The sequence below is a fragment of the Phacochoerus africanus genome, chromosome 4 (genome assembly GCF_016906955.1).
Source record: "Phacochoerus africanus isolate WHEZ1 chromosome 4, ROS_Pafr_v1, whole genome shotgun sequence".
NCBI classification, from domain to species: Eukaryota; Metazoa; Chordata; class Mammalia; order Artiodactyla; family Suidae; genus Phacochoerus; species Phacochoerus africanus.
The window spans coordinates 17,591,852-17,614,887 of NC_062547.1; the positions used below are offsets into that span (position 1 = coordinate 17,591,852).

The window sequence follows — 23,036 nt, forward strand, 5'->3', positions numbered from 1 at the left end:
TGTCCATGGTGCTCAGCTAGTGGCTTCCTGGATCTAAGTAAGCAGCTTTTTAATACCAGCCATCTCTACCTCCCCAGAAAGGGCCGCCTCATTGAAGGGAGTGACCAGACCAGCTGGGTTCGCAAAATTGAATGGTTCTGCTGCCTCCTTTCCTTGTCCCAGGGCACAGACTGATCTGAAGGAGGAAGGACACAGAGCTAACTGCAGCCTGGAGGCAGCCGCGGGAATGCAGGGCTTCTTTTCTGCCCTGCAGACCCTGGTCCGGGCTGTGCCCTAAGGCTTGGCACAGGGCAGGCGGAGCTCTGAGGGAGTTGGGGGTGCACTGTCCCAAGTCCTGCCTGACTCCGATCTGCCTTTCTCTCCCTAGAACCAGCAGAGCCACGTGGAGGACCGACAGAGATATGGGCCTGATGAATGCAATTGGGCTGCAGCCCCGGAACCCCACCACCTCGGTGACATCTCAGGGCACTCAGACTCTGGCCCTTCAGCTGCAGAATGCTGAAACACAGACGGAGAGGGAGATACAGGAGCCAGGGACAGCAGCTTCGGGTCCTGGTGAAGGTAGGAGCTGCCTAAGGGAAGAAAGATTTGGGGGGAAGGGGCCGTGGGGACCATCATCACCCCCTCCACGTGGCTCCTCCATGTGGACAGGCGCTGTACCCCCAATATGGTGGCACTAAGAGCGTCCTAGGGCAGGAATATCATTGCCCTGATCTGGGTCACTGCTCCAGCAAACTGAGCTTCTCTTACAGCTTTGCTCAGCCCCCCCAAGGACCCTGACCTCTTACCCTCTAAACTTGAAGCACTGAGGTGGTTCTTCCAAAGAGAGAGCACAGCGTCACCTAGATAGAAAAAGCTACAATGAGACTTCCTGCTGTGCACACTCTCTGTACCTGTACCCAGGTCTCAGGCTTCTGGGGCCTCCCCATGGAGTAGCTCGTCTCCCCCCGCCAGCCTGACACATTCTGGACTCCCACAGGTGAGGCCCTCACACCCCCGTGCTTCATGGCCATTTTGGTGCAGCCTAGCACACAATCAGCCCCTTCCTCTCCCCTGTTGTAGGTGAGGCTCAGCCAGCCTCGGCCCTGGCTCAGCGCTGGCCTCCCTCTGCTGAGAACCAATTAGCACTTCCCAGTGGTAACGCTTGAGCCCCTTTGGAGTCTGTCAGCAGCTGTGTTAAACAGGCTGTTCTCGCTCAGTCGCTCTCCTTACCCCCTACCCCAGCCCCCAGCTGCTCCAGGCTCCAGACAAGGCGGCCTTCAAACAGACCCGCATTTTCTAGGTCTTTGTTAAGCAGCATGCTGATCAAGAGAGACCACGAGGGAGTTCCCACTCTGGCACAGTGGATTAAGAATTCAACTGCAGCAGTTCAGGTCACTGCAGAGGCATGGGTTTGATCCCTGGCCCCTCCTGGTTGGTTAAAGGATCCAGTGTCACTGCAGCTGTGGCTCAGATTCAGTCCCTGGCCAGGGAACTTCCATGTGCTACAGGTGTGGCCATTAAAAAAAGAGACCATGAGAAGACAGGTGTACACTGGGCAGAGTGACAAATCTGCCTGTGCCACCTCAGGGAACAGTTTTCTATACTGCAACCCCCACCCCCTGACACACACAGGGCACTCTCCCTGTTGCTGCCTTACTGCCGGCCATGAACTGACATTTTTTTACAGTTAAGTCCCTTTTTGGTTTGTGGCCCAGGCTGCCTCTGACCTCTGAGGCTCCTGACTCTGTTGGGTGGAAACCCCTTGGTGCAGACCTAGCAGCTGGTGGTCCAATGCAGCTAAGGGCCTCACTGAAGAGGAGAGAGCTGGAGCTTGCCTAGCCAGCCGCAGGTGAAGGTTCTTGTCTGAGGCAACCCCTCTGCTGTGACCTCATGGCCATTTACAGACTGTCTGCCAGATGTGTCAGCCGCTGGAGCTGCAAAGACAAATAGGCCTTGGTCCTTGCTCAAGAACTGGAAGTCTAGAGGGGGAGGCAGACCCCCAGCAGGTAGTAACTTAGTGTGATAAGGACCTCAGGGCCACAGAGGAGGGGGCCACGCCCCACTCTCAGGCTCAAGGAAGACTTCTGGAGGAGGTGACCCGAGCTGAGCCTTCAGGGATGAGTAGGAAGGCATCCAGCAAAGTGGGATGGGGTGGGGAGGCAGCCATTCCTGGCAGAGGGGACAGCGCCTGCAAAAGCACCAAGTTCAAAACCATTTCCCTGTCGGCCTGTACTGGGAACTGAGGCTGATGAGCAGGGAGGGCGATTACAGGGAGTGAGGCCTTCCCCCTGACGGTGAAGAGCAGCAGGAGAAGAAGGACATCCTCTGGTGGTTTCACTTCCCAAAGAAGCCTCTGATTTCTTCTTGATTGGCATCAACTCCAGTCAGTTTTAAGTTCCTTTTTTCCTAGTTGGGAGTCGGGATGATAGGCTGGCAGGGGGATGGAGGTCTTCTTTCCTGGTTTCAGAGGCCAGAACTTTATTCCTTCCTAGTTACCTCCTCGCAAAGAAGAGCAGGTGGTAGAGGCGAGCCCTTCAGAGGCCGGAGGTGCTCTTCAGCAGGGCTGGCATTCAGGAGCCAGGGCTTGGCAGGGTAGCTCAGACGGCTCCCTGTGGACTGTGCCTAGAGCGCCAGTCCCTTTTAGAAAGTCCACACATAGAAAACAGTAAGGGAAGAAGGGGTATGGCCTTGACCTGTGATGGCTGTGACGGGCCTGCCGTGTCTTCTCTGGGCCTGGAGCCGGGCCCTGCATTCTGGCCCTGCAGTGCTTCACACACACACACACACACCCCTGCCACTTCTCTCCAGGTTAGCAAACTGGTGGCCACATCTGCAGGAACATGTAGAGGAAACCCTCATCAGGTTGGTTAACCCTTCTGGGAGAAGGCAGGGTCGGTAGACCTGTGTATCCCTGCAGACACACCAGGGGCCCAGGTTTATTGGTGTAGGAAACCAGCTGGTGGCAGTTACCATTTTGTGGGCTGCCCCTCCTAGCCCTTTCCCATTAGCTGGCACCGAAGGGTCCCCAGGCTATTCCTCATTTTCACGTTCTATAAAAGTTTGATTAAAATCCATTTAGCAAAAAAAAAAAAAAAAAAACGACTAGGAACCATGAGGTTGCAGGTTCGGTCCCTGCCCTTGCTCAGTGGGTTAAGGATCCGGCGTTGTCGTGAGCTGTGGTGTAGGTCGCAGACGCGGCTCGGATCCCGTGTTGCTGTGGCTCTGGCGTAGGCCAGTGGCTACAGCTCCATTCGACCCCTAGCCTGGGAACCTCCATATGCTGCAGGAGCGGCCCAAAGAAATAGCAAAAAGACAAAAAAAAAAAAATCCATTTAGCTCTGCCTGGGACTTCCAGGAGGAGCCTACCACAGGGGGCATTTGCAGGTGGTGATATTTTTACTTGTCCAGCTTTAAAGCTTTCCTACCCTGTCACTCAGAAAGGGAGAGGACCTGCTCAGGAAGTACATGGGCTGAATGAACTGAGCAAGGGCAGACCCTCAGAGCCTCAGCTTGGCTGGGCTGCACTATTTGGGGAGCCCGTGACTCTCTGCCTGACTGTTGGGAAAGTTGCCTAGAGCTTGTGTTGTCTAGTGAAGGCAGTAGACCAGCTGCAGTAGTGTGCCCTCTGAGGTCGGGAAGGGCAGCTCCTCCTCTCTTTTGGACAATGAAACCCCAGAATCAGGGGCTGTGGGAAGTTCCCGATCCCACCCTGGCCTCTGCATCCAGAACGTATCTTAGAACTTGCCTAGGAAATGATTTCCTGTCAACACTAAATTTATTTCCCATTTTTCAAAGACAGGAAAAAAATCTTTTGCTACAGGGAAGGAGACAGCAGAATTAACCTCATATAAGTTCATCTCCATGGCAGAAGCGTAACATGTGACCAGTCTTCAGAAGCCACCTTGTCTGAAACGCCTGTAGGCAGCCTGGGAGCCCTTTATTCACCCACACGTTTATTTGACAGATAGGCACCAAGTGCAAGCTCATGCGTTAGATACTGGACCCAAAGGGGAATAAAACTTAGGCTGAGACCTGCAGGAACTTAGACGAGGAAGGGAGGTGCCACAGCCATGGATAACTCTTGACGCAGAGAGGTGTGGGTCACTGTGAGGGCTCAGCAGGAGCAGCCGCTCCCAGCTAGAGCCCCCAGGAGCTTTTTTCTTTTTATGTCTGCACCCGCGGCATATGGAGGTTCCCGGGCTAGGGGTCAAATCGGAGCTGCAGCTGCCAGCCTACACCACAGCCACAGCCACAGCCACATGGGATCCGAGCTGTGTCTGCAACCTATACCGCAACTTGTGGCAACACCGGATCCTTACTTAATCCACTGAAGCCACAGCAGGAACTCCACAAGTGGACTTTGGATGTGGGGAAATGGGCAAGCGCATGGCAAGTGGAGCATCCTCAGTGTGTGCAGACGGGCGCAGGCAGGCGTACAGCAGCTCCGAGTCACCGTCAGTGAGGTCGCTGGGTGCAGGAGGAGGGCATGGTTAGGGAAGTGGCTAGGACCTGACCTGTCCCTGAATGTCATGCTAAGGAGTCTTAACTATTTGAGGACTCTTGAAGCTCCTGGGTTTTGAACAGACCATGAACTGGAGCAGATGTCAGTGGATCAGAGCTTGTTTAGAATGGTAAGCGCAGCATGGAGGCTGAATGGAAAGGCGAGAGATGAAAAGTACAGCCACAAGGAAGACAGCCACAGTCGTGGTGCGACGTGGCCGGAATTGGAGCCACAGGCACAGTGGGAGCAGACAGGGTGGGAGGTGGGGGGCCCAGACCCAAGTGCCAGCAGCAGATCCTTGAAGTGATCTGCAGGGAGAGAGCTGGTAGTTCACCAGATGCAGAGCCTGGCCCAGTGAGCTCCAGTGCCAGCAGGCCCTGGGCCAGCCTGCTGCACACCCGAGACTGGGCTCGGGAGGCCCTCAGTGCGCAGAGTTCTTAGAAAGCAGTCGGGGGGGGGGGGGGCAGTGAGCACGGGGAGGTCCCCATAGGCCCTCCCCAGGCAGCCCTTTTGGGTCACAGCATGGAAGCTGTGCTGGCCCTGAGGCGCTGGGTTGACCCACGCACTGCCAGGTGGCTCTTGCCCACAGAAGAACTCCCAGCGAAGTACTTCAGCTTTGCCTTCCTTCTGCCCTGGGAGTTGGCACTGAGCTGCCTGAGGGGGCAGTGCGTGAGGGCAGCTGCCTTAAGGAGTTGAGGGGTAGGAGGGTAGAATTTAACCAGGAAATCTGGAGAAAAGCAAGTGGGACATAGGAGAGAGCCGCCACTCGGTGCTGGGGAAAAGTGTGTGAAGTGCAGCTCTGACAGGCAGGCGAGAAGGCTCTGGGCAGTGTGAGCGCAAGCAAAGTCTGGCACAGGTAGCCAGTGAGAAGTACCCCCTAAAAAGCGAAAAACTCACCATCAGAGCCCACCAAACTGCAGAATCCCGAGTGGCCAACGAGTAGCCACAGGAAACAAACCTGTAGTTTGGTAGAGCAGCCCTGGCAGCCCAGGAGCTGTGACTGTAGCCGCCCACAGGCTTGGACCGCTTCTCTGCCCCATCAGGGCTGAGCGCAGGCTGGAGGAATCTTCCTCAGGGTGGAGCTCCTGCTGAGTCCAGGCCATTCACAGCAGCCACCACCAACTGAATGCCCGCTCTGCGCCAGGTCCGGGGTGAGCAGGATCTCATTCCCTCTGCCTGGCACCTTGCAGGCGGGATGTTTTGCAGATCAGGAAACTGAGGGATGTGGATGGCGAGGGACTTGTCCAGGGTCATGCAGCTAGTGAGCGAGAACTGAGATCTGAGCCAGAGCCTCATCTGCTCACATGGAAGGGAGTGCTCAGGCCCCCTGGAGAAGGAGCGCGACCTTCCCTCTTGCCCCCTAGAGACGTGGGCTGAAGCCTCAGGCTGGCGCAGTTGACTGCCTCTCGAGAAAGATAAGGGTATCAGACCTCCAGCCCCAGGAGGACAGTATGTGGGAAATAACTTGGGGAAGGTGGTGGGTAAAGCAAGATAATCAACGCCTTCCAGAAAACAGTTGAAAATCTTCCTCGTGTGATATAAACAGAACAGCAAAGAGGAGAGACCACAGAGCTTTGAAGTGGAGCAGAGCAGACCTTTGCCTTCAGGCCACACTGCATATGATACCCTGGCTTTCCAAAGACCAAGCAGCAGGCCCTGTCCTAGGGCCAGATCTATCAGTTTATCCATTCGGGCCGCCTCCTCAGCCACCTCCATGAGATGTGTGACCAGCCCACCACTGGTGCCCAGAGGGTTAAAATCGGACTCCTGGCTTCTGGTCCTGCCCCACCTCTTAACTGAGCAGCCTGGGCCAGCTAGGCCTCGGTTTCCCTAGCAGTCAAACAGAAGTATGAATTATGGGCATCTGGGGAGTCTGATCTAGCCTTCAAACCTCTGATTGACTCTCAGAATGAAGGACTGGCCGGCCTCATGGTTCTGCTTTTAGCTAGAATCCCCCAGCTCCCACTAGCAGTTGCCTGCCTGACACGGAGGCCTGGGCCAGCAGCTAATTCCCTCTCCTGCTTTGTGCCCTCCAGGGGAGGGCTCAGAGCTCGGTGCCAGTGGGGAAGACGCGCTCAGCAGGATCCAGCGGCTGATGGCGGAGGGGGGCATGACAGCCGTGGTGCAGCGAGAGCAGAGCACCACCATGGCCTCCATGGGCGGCTTCGGCAACAACATCATCGTCAGCCACCGCATCCACCGCAGCTCCCAGACGGGCACCGAGCCCGGGGCCGCGCGCGCCTCCTCGCCCCAGCCCTCCACCTCTCGGGGACTGCTTCCGGAAGCTGGGCAGCTGGCCGAGCGAGGCCTGAGCCCCCGGACAGCCTCCTGGGACCAGCCGGGTACCCCTGGGCGGGAGCCACCCCTGCCCCCCTCCTCCCCTGTCCCTCCTCCTGCGCCCCTTCCCAGCACTGAGGGACCAACCCTGCACTGCGACCTGACCAGTAACAGCCACCTTCTTGACGGCGGGGGCAGCAGCAGGGGGGAGGCTGCGGGCCCCAGTGGGGAGCCACGGAACAGGTAGAGACGTGTGCATTGGTGCCTCCCCTCGAACCGCTGAGCAGAAACCGGACCTCACAGCTGACTGGGAACTGGACTCGCGGAGGAGCCGCAGGCTGCGTCAGGGAACAGGAGCAAGAGGGTGGGGGGTCGACAGGGAGTCCAGGTCAGCAGGCTTGAGGCAGTCGAATGGGCAAGGCTTGCCTCCAGGGACTAGAACCTTCCAGGATCTGGAGCCCAGGGGAGCCACACACTGCTGTGCTCGGGGTGAGTGCAGGAGAAAGTGGGTATCCCTGCCATGAACCGCCCCCCTCCTTTCTCCTAGAAACATGGCTCAAGGGACTGGGCACTGGGCAGAGAGCCCCCAGAAGGGCAAACAGTCTTCCAGATCTGGGCCAAACCATCCTGACAGTGACCCCTGGGGCATCTTCGCCCTGTTCACCTGTCGTGTGGGCAGAGCCACTAGGAGCCCAGGAGCAGGAGGAGCAGCCTAGCCCCCAGAAACCACCTCCATTTCTGAGCCTTCCAGAGCTTCAGCCTCTCTATAATCATCCTACCCCCCAGAGACCACAGTCAGGGGTCAGGCCAGGCTCCGGGATTCCTGAGGACAGGGACTTCCAGCACTTACTGGTGGGGAACAGCCATGCAGTGGAGGGGGCAACCTGCTTGCCTGATACAGGACGGGGTCAAGGGACAGTGGGCAGGTCCTCACTCAGGAGGTGGGGGGTAGGCTGGCCAGCCCCCAGGGCTTGTCTGCCAAGCTCCACCTTCCCCACCCCCCCAAAGGCTCTCAGAGCAGCAACTGTGGGTGTCAGTATTACCTGAGCCTAGGCCAAAGCCAGCCCAAGGCTGGGGGAGGGGATGAGACTCCAGGTCAGAATGTGAGGTCTTGGTCTGTGATTTAAGGTGTTGCATGTGGAATCTTGAACTGTATGTGTAGTTTCTAGTGGAGAAATCAAGGCTCTGATTATTTTGTTTTTAGTATGAAAACGTGATTTCTTTTCTGTTTGTAACTCATCATAGAAACATTGTGGTGGGAGGAGAGGGGATAGTCTGACTGCAAATGAGGGAAACACCAAAGATCTACATCATTAAAATGATGACATGCCCCTCACCTCGCTCCTCTCTCTTCGTTTCCATGGGGGGTGGAGGAGGGGGTGGTGATTGGAGGGGAGACACTGGGACCACTGAACTGAGCCACCCTGGTTCTTCCAGCCCTGTGGTGCCCCAGCAGAAGCCACTCAGGTAAGGGCTGCCACCTGTTTCATGCTCCATCTCTGTGTACCACCACCACCTCCTGCCTCCTGGGGGCCTGCTAAGGATTGGGCAGCCTTCACAGCAGTGAGGAGTGGGTGGGGGGGTTAGGTGAGAACGAGATTACTCATCTTGATTGCTTCCTACCCAGGATGATGGGCCTGGGGTGAAGATGTAACTGGCCAGAAAGTTGGCTCCCCTCCAGTTCTGGGACAGCACCCATTAATGGGTGTCTGGGTTGGCCGGCAGGGAGCTTGGTCTTACCTGTAGGCATCCCCCTAAGACACCATTTGGTAGCTGCTCAGGTTTCCCTTCGTGTCCTCAGTACAGTGAGTACAGGACCTGCCTTGGCCATTTAGTTTAAAGCCAGTTAGAAAGCGTGAGAAAGGGATTTCGCATCGTGGCTCAGCAGTAATGAACCCGACTAGTATCCATGAGGACGTGGGTTCAATCCCTGACCTCACCAAGTGGGTTAAGGATCTGGCTGTGAGCTGTGGTGTAGGCTGCAGACAGCATTGCTGTGGTTGTGGTGTAGGCCGGCAGCTACAGCTCCAATTTGACCCCTAGCCTGGGAACCTCCATATGCCGTGGGTACAGCCCCCCAAAAAGAAAGAAAGCCAGAGAGGGATATTTGCCCCTGCTCTCACAGAGGTATACAGGAAAACCAGCAACAAGGACTTCTTCAGTAACTTGAGTGCTCAACTCTGTCCTGGACACTGTGGGGCGTGCAGAATTATAGGTTCTGCAGAGACAAAACCAAAGGATGACGTGGGCAAGGAGTTATATGGTGAGGAACACTAGAATTATTTAGAAATTATTATAGCACATTCTGGACAAAGAGACACATCAGCTAGCTGTGAGACCTTGAGCAAGCCATGTGCCTTTTCTCCACTCTCTTCTTTATAGTGGGAGGCAGAGCTATGCAACCTCTTAAAGTTACTTCCAGCACCAAGAGCACTGGAGTGGTTAGGACAAGTCCTTGTTGAAGAAGTGAGATTTGAACTACACATTAAAGGATAGAAGGGGAAGGGTACCCCAGTGCAGTCCCTGCTTTCATCTACATGCTCTCCTCAGCAGGAGGAAGATTTACTTGGTCTGACAGTGGGGACTGTGAATTGTTGAGTGTAAACCATGTGCTGAGGATTCTATGTTTATTCTCAGTCCTTATCACAAAAACCCTCTGAGTTTGGTACTGGTATACCCAAACCACACAACTAACCAGTGCAGCCAGGTTTTGAACCCAAATGGGACCCTGACTTGCTCTGTTATTTTGGGAAAAGGAGTATGAGGAGGCCTTGTGGATGAGGTGATCTAAATTCAGCCCTGCCTGGCCTCACCTCTGTACTTTCTTGCCAAGGATGCATCTAGTTCCTACCTGTCAACACCTTCTGTCCCCACACCAACCCCTTAGCCCTTGCTTGATGGGTAGAGCCTTCCCAGTAGCACCTTCACAGGCCCCCTTGCATATCTTAACAAGGTTGTGGGCGTCAGTGGGGCCAAGCTCAGCAACCCAATTGGAGATGAGGAAAGAGCTTCAGAGCAGTTCTTTGGACTTCATGGACCAAGATGTCCATGGGCCCAGTTGGAGCAAAGACAGAGTAAAGTCTAAATCAAGTCCCCTGGCTTCTAAATCAGATCTCAACAGTTACACTGTGGGGTCTGGGATTGGGGGAGACCAAAGGCCCTTACCCAATAGTAGGAATTTTGGAGAAACTGGAGCAAGCAGCTTTGCCGGACAGTTTCTGGAAGAACTCAAGGCAGTGGTTGGAGACTTCTAGTTTCTGTGGCCTCCAGTGGCCTTGCTTGTTTCCCCATCTGACAGTTTTAAGTATCTGGCTTCCTCACATCCTGCTTATGCACACACACACACACTCTCTTTCTCTCTCTCTCTCTCTCTCTCTCACCCCCTCCTATGAGCACCACCCTCTCCCAGACCCTAGGAGGGATATGGAAAAGGGGAACCAATGCGGACTGTCATTTGATTGTCACATGAACCAACAGAGACTGTTCATCTGTGAAGTGGGAACAAGAGCAGTAGGGCTTCTTTCATCCTTGGTTATGAGAGTCATGGGAGACCGGATCATTCATGTAAAGGATGATGGCTTCTCACTCTAGCCCAGACTGCTGACTCCAGCGACCCCCACCCCCCACCTTGGGAGCGCTGGGGACCCGACCTCCGCCTCCTTTCTGCACGAAGAACTCCACACCAAGAGCCCCACCAGGTTCTCGTCCCTTCTTTCCTGCTCCAGAGGCCTCCTCCACTGCCAGGTCTCCTCTGCCTCCCACCCCACACACACCGCAGAACCCCCGCCCCCGCCCCCCGCGCCAAGCCCTGGGTGGGGGAGCAGGACTTGTTTTTCCAAGAGAAGGAACCATCCGTCTTAAGGTTGGGCTCAGAGTTTAGAGGAACAAGCCTCGAGGCCCGGGCAGTGAGGGCGAGTCGGACCTCGGCTGGCCGGGGAAGGGCCGCTCAGGGAGGCGGAAACGCTGGAGCAGCGGAGCCGCCAAGGTCAGGGCCGAGGTGGAGCTCTCCGAGGTGCTGAAACCGCCCAGCTTTCGGTCCCGCGAGCGCCCCAGCGGGCCCTCCAGCTACACGCAGGCAGAGCTCCAGATTCCGAGGGTCCGGCCCTTGGGGTTCTGAACACCTCGAGACCTGCAGTTCGCACTCTGAGCTCCGCTCCGGGTGACCTTGAGTACTCGATTTTCCCTCACAGGCATCAATGAACCTGCCTCCCGGGCTGCGGATGGCTGACTGCAGGTCCATTCCCAGGGCTGGGGAGAGGGTGCGCCCTCCCTTCCCAGCCTGGAGCGCGAGAGCAGGGAACCCAGCGGCAGGAATGGGAGGCGGGGCGGGGTTGTGTACGATGAGCGGGCTCCTCTCTCCCTCTGGGTACCGTCGCCTGGCTTTTTTCTCCAGCTCCTCCCCAGGCCCCGACGGCGACCCTCTTCTCTGACTGCCGGGTGGCCAACAGGCAGACCCGAGGCTAGAAACCACTGGCCCTCGGCTCTCTGCCCCGACGGAACCGTGGCAGTAGAGCTGGTCCCACCTACCCGTACCTCCTGTTGGGGTCAAACACTCGCGACTCCGCGGTCCTGCTACGAGTGGGACCTTGTAAGGAGTGAGGTTCGGGCGGGGAGCGGGACCACCTCCAGGTCCCGGGCGCTTGGTCAGAGCGGAGGCGGGAGCGTAGCCAGACGGGGCTGCCAGCTCCCTTCCCAGCCCGCGAGGGGGCGCCTCGTCCCCATGACAACGCGGACACCCCACCCCACCCCCAGCCTCCTAGGAGGGCAGCGCCCCCCGCTAAGCAGAACTGGCGACCGTGGGCGGTGCCCCCACAGTGTCCAAGTGGGGAGCTGCCGGCCGGCTCCAGTGAGGGGCGCGCGTAGCTGGGGTCCCCGACGCCCCGGGTGGTGCCCCCCGCGCCTCCCCTTTGGGTGGCCGGCCCGGGGCGGGCGGCGCGGCCCCACCAGGATTGGCTGCTTCCCCGTGACATCACGCGGCTCGGGGAAAAGTGCGAGCGTGAGCGCGAGTCGGAGCCACAGCGCTGGGAGCTGCGGGCGGAGCAGGGGCCGCCCCTCTGCACCCCGTCCCCGCCCCCGGCCCGCGGCCCGGCCGCCCGCCCCGCCTGCTGGCCCGTGGGGCCACCCGCCGGTCCCGCCGTCTGTCAGGTGCGAGGGGAACGGGGCGGAGGTGTCTGGGTAAGTGACTCCGCGGCGGCGCGGGGGCGGGGGACTCGGTTGGGAGAGAAGGACGCGAGGCGCCTGGACCCCCTGAGGCTCGCCGAGGCGTGCCCGACCGGGACAGGGCCCCGGGCTTCTTCCGGGGCGAGCGCGGTGCTGGGAGCTGCAGAGGGCCGAGGGGTGAGGGGCCCGCTGGAAGAAAGGCCGGAGTCGCTCGGAGGCTTCTCCAGGTGCTCTTCTGGGAAGGAATGGACATTCAGTAGGTCGGAGGGAGGGGGTAGCGTGTGTGCCCGCCCACAGCCCCCCAGGAGCCTGGGGAAGCAAGCCGTCGGGGGCAGGACCCCGCACGTCAGCCCTCCACCGGCTGCCCTGCAAGGCGCTGGGCTCTGGAGCCCCAAGGAGCCTTTTTCCCGCCCGACTCCCTGCCCCCTCTCCCCCCGGGGGCTGCCTGCCCACTCCAGTCCAGGGAATCCTTCATCAGCGACCTTGAATCCCGACGGAAAACACCCCTGCCCGCTCCTGGAGCCCCTCCCCCCTCTAGGACTCCCCTCCTCGTTTCCCAGGCTCGGAGACCGGGAGATGCGGCGTCAAGCCTGGAGCCCCGTGGCGGAAGTGTCAGGCGTAGTGTCGGTGCCAAATCCCCTGCGTCCCTTCTCCCTCCCGTGAACTCCTGAGTCTCCTCTCCCGCCCCAGGAATAGATCCTGGCACCACAGCTTTCCCAGAGCCCTAGAGTGAGCGCCTAGGAATAAAGGACTCGCACCCCACCTCCACCCCCACTCCCACCCCACGGCGTCCAGGGACACACGCTCCCACCGCGTCCGGGAAAGGGGGGCTCCAGGACCCGGGAAAGCACGGCGCCCACGCCAGCAGGCTGCAGGAACTGCGCTCTAAGAGGTTGGGGGAAGGTGGGGCACTGGAGAGCCAGGACCCCCTTCGACAACCACGGAGACGTGGAGGAGCCTCCAGATGGGCCGGGTAATTAATTCCGAAATCGGCCCTCGAGGCCTGTCCAAACCCAGGGCTTGAGAAACCGGGTGCCCACTCTAGTGCTGGGGCCGGGCGGTGCCTCTCCCGCGGGGTTCAGGGTTAGGAGTGTGGGCTGGGGAAGAATCTTACACACGCCTGACCCAAGTCCCGACTGGGCCTCCCTGTCACGGGAGTCCCGCACCCTCCTGCCGGCAGACCTGGCGCCCTTTGATGATAACTGCGCAGTGAGCACGCTGAGTTGAACCTGTAGGGCAAGGTTGAGCGACTCTAGCAGGGGCCCCGTCGACAGAAGTCAGTCGCAGTCTTAGACTCGGCACCAAAGCGCTGGGGACGCAGACACCACAGGGCGCTCAGTTAAGACGACGCCCCAAGGTCAGGGGGTGCGTCGCAGCCCAGACTGTAGTCTGGCCTTGCGGTCCTGCCGGCGACCTTTCCCCTTACAGGAGCGCGGCGCGATCCATGTTCTTGGTCCGATCCAGGTTCTTGGTCCGACCTTCCCGCTCAGACGGCTGAGGTCTGGGCTGAGCCTCCCAGCAAGGGTGTTTAGAATGTGGCGGGTCACCCACTGTGGGCGCTGCATTTGTTCGCGTACCCAAGCTCATAGATACAGCTCACGCCCGAACCGTGTGCATCCACCCGGCCACAGCATTCCAGGCACACACACACACGCATGCACACGCACGTGTCCATACGGCGCGAGCATGCTCACACGCACACGGGCGCACTGGTATCCAGGCGTGGCCGAGCGCACACACGCACATGCAGACAGCTACTAGCTTCTACTCGCGCTCCCCAGTAATCACACACAAACAGAACTCGCACCCGCCTTCCCGCCCACACGTTTCTCGCCGCCGCGTGCGGGGTGGGACCGGGCGCCCTTAACTTTCCCACCATTGAACCCTACGCGGAGCCAAAGGCGGCTGCTCCCGGGTGGGGCCTGGCGAGGCGGCCACACGTCCTTCCCCTGGGAGGCCCGGCCTGGGACCTCCTCTGCGTTCCCAGTCGCGTTGGAGTTGGGGGCGGTGGCGAATAGCAGCCGCCCGCTCTAGGTCCGGAGCGGGCACCCAGGGACCGACATTGCCATCTAGCGGTGTGCAGGGCCCTGGGCGGCGGCTGCTCGCCTGCCCAGGTTACAGGCGGGCCTGGATCCCAGAGAAACGGGACCAGAGAGGGCTTCGGTGAGAACGTCTGCGGGTGACCCCCGGGGGTCTAGAAAGACATTTGGGGGAGGGGGAGCAAGGAGAGTGTTTGTCTCGCCCAGTCTGCAGCTGGCAGCTTTTCCCCAAGTTGGCCCAGGGTGGGACTCTACCCTCAGCCACCTGAAACAAGTTATCCCCATGGAGACAAAAGGTCTCCCCTTCTGGGAGAGCTAAGTGGGGAAGCTGGCAGGAGATAGAAAGGGTCCCTATCCAGGCCTCCCCCCATCCAGTACTAGGTGTGGTTTTGAGTAGGGAAAGCAGAGGCAGGAAATCAGCTCTGGCAGCAGTAGCACCTTGGGGTTAAGAAGGTGGCTCCTGGGTTCTAATCCTGCCCCCGCCCCTACCTCCACACTGGGGGACTTTAGGCAAGTTAATTAACATTAACCTCATCTGTGAGAAGGTACTTATCTTGACCAGATGAGGATACTTATAGCACCTGCCTTTTCAGGCGGCTGTAAGGATTAAACCCGATAATCTATATAAAAAGCTCAGAGGGATTTCTGACTCATAGTTAACACTCAATAAACAGGAGCTATTATGTCTTTCCTATTTGGTACCACCAGCCCTGTTCTGATGTCACTGGCCTGTGTCCTGACCCTGGGAGACAAAGGGGAGGGTTCCCCTGGGGCTGGCTCACAGATCACTCTGGCCCACGCTGCGCCTGCCTGGGGACAACAGCCACCCCACGCTGGGTGCCTCTGCCCTCTGCCTCAGAGGGTGGTGCCTGAGGTTCCGCTTTGGGGTCTCTCAGCGCTGAAAAGGGCTGTCAGAGACCCCCGGGAGAGGGCGGTATCTGGTCTTTGCCCTTGACTCCTCTGTGACCTTGGGGGTGGCACCACCCATCTCTGAGCCTCTCCAATGAACCAAGGATTTGGGCATGCGAATTGGAACTATGAGGCCATCGGGATACTAGGTTTGCATCTGCGACGGTGGCTCAGGGGGGTTGAGGCCAGGCTTGGGGAGGCGGGGGTCCCCCTTGGCACCTGGCTGTAGTCTCCAGTTCACGTTCATGTTCATACTTGAGATGGAGTGGAGTTGCTGGCCTCCAAGAGGGAGGCTGTCCCAGGAAAGAGGTGTAGGATGGTGAGGTGGCTTGAGCAAGGCCGCACAGCTAGACCCCACGGGTCTTGGAGCCTGGGCGCACCCAGGGGTTGAGGGCACAGGCTCCTTCCTCCATACCCCGCTGCCTCTCCCTGTTTCTACAGACGCACAGACCTGTGTATATAGACAGTGAGCTGCGGGGCTGGCAGGGTGGTGATGGGGCCGTGCGCGTGTGTAATGGTGTGTGTGTTGGCGGGTGTGAAGGAGGCTGGGCTGAGCGGCTTGCCCTGGCATGGCGCGCTGGGCGTGGGCCTCCCTCACATGCAGGGGAGAGGAAGAGCGGGAGGAGACTGGAGGAGCACGAGGGAGGGGCCTGGTGCTCGGGGGACCCCAGTGGGGCTCACCAACTGGGGGGCCTGGGCACAGGAGCCCCTCAGAGGTTGCCCACAGGCTCCCCTGCTGCAGCCCCTCTCTCCCCTCTGGAACACTCGCTCACCCTTTGGGTCCCCATTTGGGGCTTGGGGTGGGTGCTGGCCCACTGGGAAGCCCTGTGTGACCTTCCCCAGCTGAGACGCCCTTTAGGCTTCTGATTCCTCCCAGGTCTTCCTGACAGATCCCAGCAGCCACGTGCCCTGGGGACAGGGGAGGGTCCTGGGAGGGGATATTCCACAGCAGCACTACCTCCCTAAGCCTCTCTGCTCAGCACCTTCCTCCCCCTCCTCTCTGGAGTCCCAGCTCCATGTCACCTCTTCTGGTCCTCTGGGGAGCCTTCCCCCAGGTGGGGTCACTGGCTCCTATGGCTCTTTGGGCCTCTGCCAGAACCCTTAGCTCTGGGACAGCAACCTGATGTCAAGGAGCTGTGGAATCTCTGTCAGGTTATTTAGCATTTCTGTGCCTCGGTTTCCTCATCTGTAGGTAGTAAAACATAACAGTACCTACCTCATAGGTTTGTTGTAGGGATTACATGCATTAATATCTATAAAAAGAGTTTCCCTGTGGCGCAACGGGTTAAGGACCTGGTGTTGTCACTGCAGCGGCTCAGGTGGCTGCTGTGGCATGGGTTCGATCCCTGGCCTGGGAACGGCCACCTGCTGTAGGCGTGGCCAAAAAATAGGAAAAAAAAATAATTAAAAATTAAAAAAATAAAAATTGCGGAAAGTGCCCGGCACTTAGTAGACAATAAATGCGAGCTGCTAGTGTACACTCTGGCCTTTGTCCCCACGCCTTCCGTAGGGATTGGAGGGCAGGTCCCTAGTAATGTTTGGTTAAGAAATGACCCAGTGGGTGAATGAAGGAACACCTCGGGCAGAGCCTCAGTCTCAAGTCTGAGACCACTTGTGCCTTCCCCCTCCCCCTGGCTTCCCCGGGCGCCACCCAGCGGGCCTCACAGAGACAGGCCTCCGAACTTTTGCTCTTGCCATTGCCCTTGACTAGGCCGCTCTCTGCAGCTCCTCGCCCAGCTGCCGCCTCCTCCTCATCCCGATCCTGATCCTCCAACAGGCCTTCACTCATCACCCAGCAGGGAGCCGTCCCTGTCTGTCCTCTGACTCACTCACCATCACCTGCCTCGTTTTCTTTCTAGCACTTTTGTGTTGCTCATGCATTTGTAGGTCTTCCCGAGAGGACGGTGAGCGTGGGGCCTGCGTGTGTCCCCCTCACCTCTAACCCCAGCACCTACAGCGGGGCCACGCCGAGCAGGCGCTCCGTAAACGGTGGCTGCACCAACACAGGAGGCAGGGGCGCGCCAGAGCGCTTGCAGGTTCCGCTCTGGCACCCTGACTCCAGTTCACCCCACCTCGCCCCTCCCGTCTGTCCGTCCGCTTCCACGGTTCACCCCCTTGCTCTCTCCTTCCTCCCCCAGACACCGTCTGCTGCCCACGGCCACGGCCCGAAATGGCCAACGTCACACCCGTCAACGGCAGCGCAGGCAACCAGTCTGTGCGCCTGGTCACGGCGACCCACAACCGCTACGAGACGGTGGAGATGGTGTTCATCGCCACGGTGACGGGCTCCCTGAGCCTGGTGACTGTCGTGGGCAACATCCTGGTGATGCTGTCCATCAAAGTCAACAGGCAGCTGCAGACGGTCAACAACTACTTCCTCTTCAGCCTGGCGTGCGCCGACCTCATCATCGGCGCTTTCTCCATGAACCTCTACACCGTGTACATCATCAAGGGCTACTGGCCTCTGGGCGCCGTGGTCTGTGACCTCTGGCTGGCCCTGGACTACGTGGTGAGCAACGCCTCCGTCATGAACCTGCTCATCATCAGCTTTGACCGCTACTTCTGCGTCACCAAGCCGCTCACCTACCCGGCCCGCCGCACCACCAAGATGGCCGGCCTCATGATCGCCGCCGCCTGGGTCCTGTCCTTCGTGCTCTGGGCCCCGGCCATCCTGTTCTGGCAGTTTGTGGTGGGCAAGCGGACGGTGCCGGACAACCAGTGCTTCATCCAGTTCCTGTCCAACCCGGCGGTGACCTTCGGCACGGCCATCGCCGCCTTCTACCTGCCCGTGGTCATCATGACGGTGCTCTACGTCCACATCTCCCTGGCCAGTCGCAGCCGCGTCCACAAGCACCGGCCCGAAGGCCCGAAGGAGAAGAAGGCCAAGCCCCTGGCCTTCCTCAAGAGCCCCCTGATGAAGCAGAGCGTCAAGAAGCCGCCCCCGGGAGAGGCCGCCCGGGGGGAGCTGCGCAACGGGAAGCTGGAGGAGGCCCCCCCGCCGGTCCTGCCGCCCCCGCCGCGCCCCGTGGCCGACAAGGACACCTCCAATGAGTCCAGCTCGGGCAGTGCCACCCAGAACACCAAGGAGCGCCCACCCACGGAGCTGTCGACCACAGAGGCCACCACGCCGGCGGCGCCGGCGCCTCCCCTACAGCCACGGACCCTCAATCCGGCCTCCAAGTGGTCCAAGATCCAGATCGTGACGAAGCAGACGGGCAACGAGTGTGTGACGGCCATCGAGATTGTGCCTGCCACGCCGGCTGGCATGCGTCCGGCGGCCAATGTGGCCCGCAAGTTTGCCAGCATCGCCCGCAACCAGGTGCGCAAAAAGCGGCAGATGGCAGCCCGGGAGCGCAAGGTGACTCGGACCATCTTTGCCATCCTGCTGGCTTTCATCCTCACCTGGACGCCCTACAACGTCATGGTCCTGGTGAACACCTTCTGCCAGAGCTGCATCCCTGACACCGTGTGGTCCATTGGCTACTGGCTCTGCTACGTCAACAGCACCATCAACCCGGCCTGCTACGCCCTCTGCAACGCCACCTTTAAAAAGACCTTTAGGCACCTGCTGCTGTGCCAGTATCGGAACATTGGCACTGCCAGGTAGGCAGGCAGGGGTGCCACAGGAGGCGCTGGTGTGTGCGCGAGGGACCGCATGGCTCGGCTGCTGTGGGGGAGAGTTTGGGAGGCACTTTCGAGGGTTTGTGCTCACTGGCCGCCGAAGGGAACTGAGGTCCCCAAGACCTGTGAGGCTGAGGAAGACGCTCTGGCCGGATCCAGAGACCAGATCTCTGCTCAGGCCGAGGAGAGTCCGCCCCAGGAAGTGACTGAACCGGACCGTCTGACCCATCTCTGTGGCCCTGCCTCAGGCAGCTGAGGGGCACTGGCCGACTGTGGGCACTGGCCCCACTGTGACCAGCCAGGGTGGTGAGAGAATGGACATCTGGAGCAGAGCAGAGCCCGGCTCCCCTGGGGAAGAGCATAGGGGCTGGTGCCTGGGAAAGGAGGCTCAGGAAGGAGAAGGAAGTGGAGGGTCCCCCACTCAGCTGGAATCGGTGCTTTCTGCCCCCCTTGCACCCCGCATGTAGGCTCAGCCCCCTCCTCCCAGATCCCACCCCAGGGGCAGAAATCCCCCCTCCCCGCAGCTAGCTACTCAGCCAGGCTCTGGTTGGGTGGGAGGGTGGGTGGGCTGGAGGCCAGGCAGAAGGGGCTTCGAACACAGCCCCCTCCCAGCACTGCCCTGGTCACCTTCAGGATGGGCCAGCGGGGGAGGTCAGGGGTTCACTCAGGAACAGAGGTCTGGCCACCCAGAGCCCCAGGCCGGGCAGAGTGGTCCTTGTTATTCTGAAGAATTGGCCCCCCTCCCCAAGGAGACAGCTGGTCCCAGGTCACACAGAGCAGAGCGAAGGTGGGACTGTGGGGAGTGGTGTTGCCGAGCTGGCCTCTGCAGAGTGTGAGGGACGCCTGGGTCACCAGGAAGAAGATGGGGGTGGACATGCCCCCCCCTCCCCAGCAGGCTTCAGCGACCGCGGGTGTGAGGCCCTTGGGGAAGACAAGCAATCCCCATGTCTACTCTCCCAGTGGACAGAAATTTCCAATCCAACAGTGGGCTGGACCAAAAGACCTTTACGTGGGTGAGGCGGAGATGGGGAGTCCGTTCCAGTGAGTGTCCCGGATTCCCTCCCCCAGCCCTGGTTGTGGCCCCTGGAGAGAGAGGACTGAAAGGCTCAGGGGACTTGGTGGAAGCACCCTTCCAGGGGTCAGTAGGGGGCCTTGGAAGAAATTTTCCTAACTGTCCTTTCTCCATGAACTCTGGGGAAGCATCACCGCCAAGCCCTCAACCTCCCAAAAGCCACCATTCCCTCCAGTCCTCTTTCTTCCACTCTCCCACCTCCAACAAATGACCATAGCAAACTCTCTGGGAAGGGGCTTTTATATATTAAAAGAAGAGCTTTTATTGGGAAAAAAAAATGATAGTTTATTTTGTTTCTTAGTAATGGCATCATTGGGGGGAAGGAGCACAGTGGGCCCAGGGGGGAATCAAATCCCTTTAGGGGAGGAGGCTCAAGCTGCCCAGAATCCCTTGTCCATCCCCACTCCCGGCACTTGCGGGTGGGGGTGGGAGCATGAAAGGGAGGAAGCAGGGCATGATTGATAAAGCTAACGAGTAGGCAAAAGGCACTGGTGGGTTATTTCTTGGGCCTGTGGAAGGAGGGCGTGGGCCAGGCCCCCCGAGTAAAGCCAGGGGCTCCTTGGCATCCAGGCCTGGCTGCTAATCTTTTCCCTTCCCTTTCTTGGCTGTAAAACAAGAAAAAACACAAGACAAAAAAACAAAAAGCAAACAAAAAAACACCGCATTAGTGGGGTTTGGGCGACCCAGTGGAGACCCCCCCCACACCTCCACCCCTGACACACACAGATCTGAGAGAAGAAAATTCTGCCCCCTGGTGGCTCTCTATCAGCTGGTCGGGAAACTGGCAAGATAGGGCAGCCATTATGATGCTGGACAGTCCTCAGTCCCCCAACTTCGACTTTCACTTGGGATCAGAAAAACTTAAAAGTTCCTGGTCCCTGTCCTGGTCCTAGCAGCCCTGGACAACAGCCTTGCCCCCTCACCTGAGAAGTGGGCAGATCCACCTCTACCCTGTTGGCCTCCAGGGCTGCTGTGAGTCAGGAATGAAGCTAAGGGAGGGAGGAAATATGGACTGTGAAGTCCTTCCAACATAGCAACTGCCCCCTCCTGCTGGAGACACGGCAAAGCTAAGCCCTTCCAGGTCCACTTCCCTGAATCCGAAGCCAAACGCTCCAACAGAACAGCTCTGTCCTTCCTGGAGCCAAGACTTCAATCTCCTGAGCACCTTTTGCAAGGCCCTCAGGACCACTTATCTGCGGTCTCTGTCCACAGGGAGCCCCAGGGCAAACACATCAAGACGTCGCTGGTCAGAATGCAGAACGTCAGGCTTCATCATTCCCTTTACAGGTGGGGCAGCTCCCTGCCACGACCGCACCCCCTTCACTAACCTTTGGCCTTGGCTTTGGTCTTGGGGGTGCAGGGCTTGGTCACACGGATGGTCTCCTGGCACTGAGCATTGTACCGAGCCTTCTTCAGGGTGCCTTGGCGGGCTTTAGTGCCTGTGCCCCCATCACATGCCCCCCAGCTCTCAAACTTGTACTTGCAGTCAGCTGGCGGGAGAGTACGGGGTGGGGGTGGGGGGAGGTCAGAGCTGGGCGGCCAGCCGCCCTCGCCACCGGTTTGCCCAGGCAGCCCCCACCCTGCCTACCCTCCGCCTGCGCCCCACCTCACCTCCAAACTCCTTCTTCCAGTTACAGGGCACACGGCACCGGACGCGCTGCGTCTGGGCCCCGCAGGTGCCCTCGCGGAAACCCACTCCGCAGTCCTTGCTGCTGGGGGTGCAGGGCCCCCAGGTCCACTCGGCACACTCGCTCCCCGGGCCGCCCTTCTTCACTTTGTCTACAACGCACGGGGAACAGAACTCAGGACCCGGGCCAGGAGAGACTCTCGCGGAGACCCCTTCCTGGGGTCGCGGCCGCACCTCGACCCTCCTTCAATCCCTCAACCCCTGTATCACCTTTCTTTTTGGCCACCGCGTCGGTGAGCGCTAGCAGGGCGAAGAGGGCGAGGAGGAGGAAGCCTCGGCGCTGCATCCTGGGGGGAGAGCACGGGTCAGGGTCCCCGTCCGGGGCTGCAGGCGTGGACCTCCCAACTCCTTTCCCCAGTTTCCAGGCCCAAGGGGTCGGGCTGGTAAGGCGGTGGCGGCGGACTTAGGGGCGCTGGCCCCTCGCCGCCCGCCGGGGCGCACGGAGGGAGGCGTCTCCCCCGGGGGCCGTCTGCAGCCCGGGACGCAGCTCAGACCCCCACCCCGCGTCCAGCCCCCAGGTCGGCTGCGGCCGAGGGGCCGAGGCCGCCGTGCGCCCTCCGGGGCCCCGCGCACTCACTCGCTCTCTGCCGGCGCTACTTCGCTCCCTCCCGCGCCGGGCCCGTCCCGCTCCGGCCGCCGCGGCCCCTTTTGTCTCCAGAACCGGTCTGAGCCGGTCACATGGGCCCCCGCCCCCTCCCCCCCCCCCACCGAGGAAGGTCCCGCCCCCTCCCCTCAAACCCGCGCCGCCCCCCCGACCCCGCGGTCCCCGCCTTCGCTCCCGCCCCGCGCCCCCAGCCTCTACCCCAGCTTCCCGCCAGTCGGCCCCACACCCTCCATCCCCAGACGCCCAGCTCTCCCGGCCCGGGGCTTCCGTCCGGTCCTGGCACGCCCTGTCCCTGGCCCCCAACCACGGGCTCCGTGGGTCCTGGGCTCCTGCTTGCCGTCCCCTCTCCCCGCTGGCCGCCAGCTTCCCTCCACGGCCACGAAGCCTTAGGTGGCCACCAGGAGGGAGCACGGAGCCCCGGGTGTGTCACAGGTCTCGGGGCGGGGCCCGCTGGGAGCCTGTGTGCAGCTCCGGCCCCCGAGGCCCGGGTGCAGCATTTAACCCCGTCGAGGCCCTGCTCCATCTCCCAGGGCCCCTGAGACGCTGGGGAAGAAGTGCCAGCCCGCGCCTCGGATGCTTCACTAAGGGTGCGGGGAGATGCTCTGCTCGATGTCGGGGGCGCTGGGCCCGGGAACCCCGGGGAAGCGCACGGGTCGCGGGTGCCGAGGCCCTCCGCCTTTCTCCAAGCGCAGGTTGGAGGGGTCGGGGGCTGGGGAGTTGAGGGAGGAGGAGCGCGCAGACCTGGATTTGGAGCTGACAAGAGCCGCCTGAGAGAAGTTCCAGACCCGGCCCGGCAGCAGCTGCAAATGCCCAGCCCTTCTGACCCAGGGGCCTCGGGGACCACCTCATCCGATCCCCTAAACAACGAACGCAGCTTAGGTCGGGGGGTTGGGGGGCTTGCCCAAGGCCACTGGGCCGAGGGGCCCCAGAAGCCAGGCCTCGCCCCGCTCTACCTCTTTCACTTTCATTGTTACCGTCCCAGCGGGAAGCGGGAAGCAGGAGGAAATCGGCTCCTCCCCCAGCCGCGACGAGCGCGGCAGCCAGGCCGAGGTCAGGTCCCGGGCAGCCCCCAGGACCCCACACCAAAGGGGCACCGGGACCCCCTGAAGCGAGTCTGGGTCTGGGTCTGCGGTGTTCGGGTCCCCAGCCTGAGGGGAACCCAGCACACCCCCCTGCTTCTGGAA

At 60.1% G+C, this 23,036-nt stretch overlaps 3 protein-coding genes across 16 annotated transcripts in view; 2 read left to right on the forward strand and 1 right to left on the reverse strand.

Annotated features, from left to right (window-relative positions):
• The window catches only part of AMBRA1 (autophagy and beclin 1 regulator 1), a 182,206-nt gene extending 174,110 nt beyond the window's left edge, over positions 1–8,096 (forward strand). For all 9 annotated transcript variants that reach the window (XM_047775859.1, XM_047775858.1, XM_047775861.1 and 6 more), the window contains 2 exons: positions 368–561; positions 6,520–8,096. In XM_047775859.1, the coding sequence (XP_047631815.1) occupies positions 368–561; positions 6,520–7,007 (682 nt within the window). In that variant the 3' untranslated portion in view covers positions 7,008–8,096. The remainder of the gene's footprint in view (positions 1–367; positions 562–6,519) is intronic.
• Positions 8,097–11,793: 3,697 nt separating this feature from the next.
• On the forward strand, positions 11,794–19,849 carry CHRM4 (cholinergic receptor muscarinic 4). 2 transcript variants are annotated; one of them, XM_047775882.1, is made up of 2 exons: positions 11,794–11,935; positions 17,007–19,849. In XM_047775882.1, exon 2 carries the CDS (start codon positions 17,039–17,041, stop codon positions 18,473–18,475), a length of 1,437 nt encoding a protein of 478 aa, XP_047631838.1. In that variant the 5' UTR covers positions 11,794–11,935; positions 17,007–17,038; the 3' UTR covers positions 18,476–19,849. The 2 variants fall into 2 exon arrangements, with proteins under 2 accessions (XP_047631838.1, XP_047631839.1); XM_047775883.1 differs by having other exon boundaries at positions 11,868–11,905.
• Positions 19,821–22,728, reverse strand: MDK (midkine). 5 transcript variants are annotated; one of them, XM_047775885.1, is made up of 6 exons: positions 22,594–22,728; positions 21,459–21,535; positions 21,173–21,340; positions 20,890–21,051; positions 20,485–20,550; positions 19,821–20,166 (listed from the first exon to the last, which is right to left on the reverse strand). In XM_047775885.1, exons 2-6 carry the CDS (start codon positions 21,532–21,534, stop codon positions 20,141–20,143), a joined length of 498 nt encoding a protein of 165 aa, XP_047631841.1. In that variant the 5' UTR covers position 21,535; positions 22,594–22,728; the 3' UTR covers positions 19,821–20,140. The 5 variants fall into 5 exon arrangements, with proteins under 5 accessions (XP_047631841.1, XP_047631842.1, XP_047631840.1 ...); XM_047775886.1 differs by lacking the exon at positions 22,594–22,728 and adding an exon at positions 22,079–22,526; XM_047775884.1 differs by lacking the exon at positions 22,594–22,728 and adding an exon at positions 21,826–21,971.
• Between the last annotated feature and the right edge of the window lie 308 nt (positions 22,729–23,036).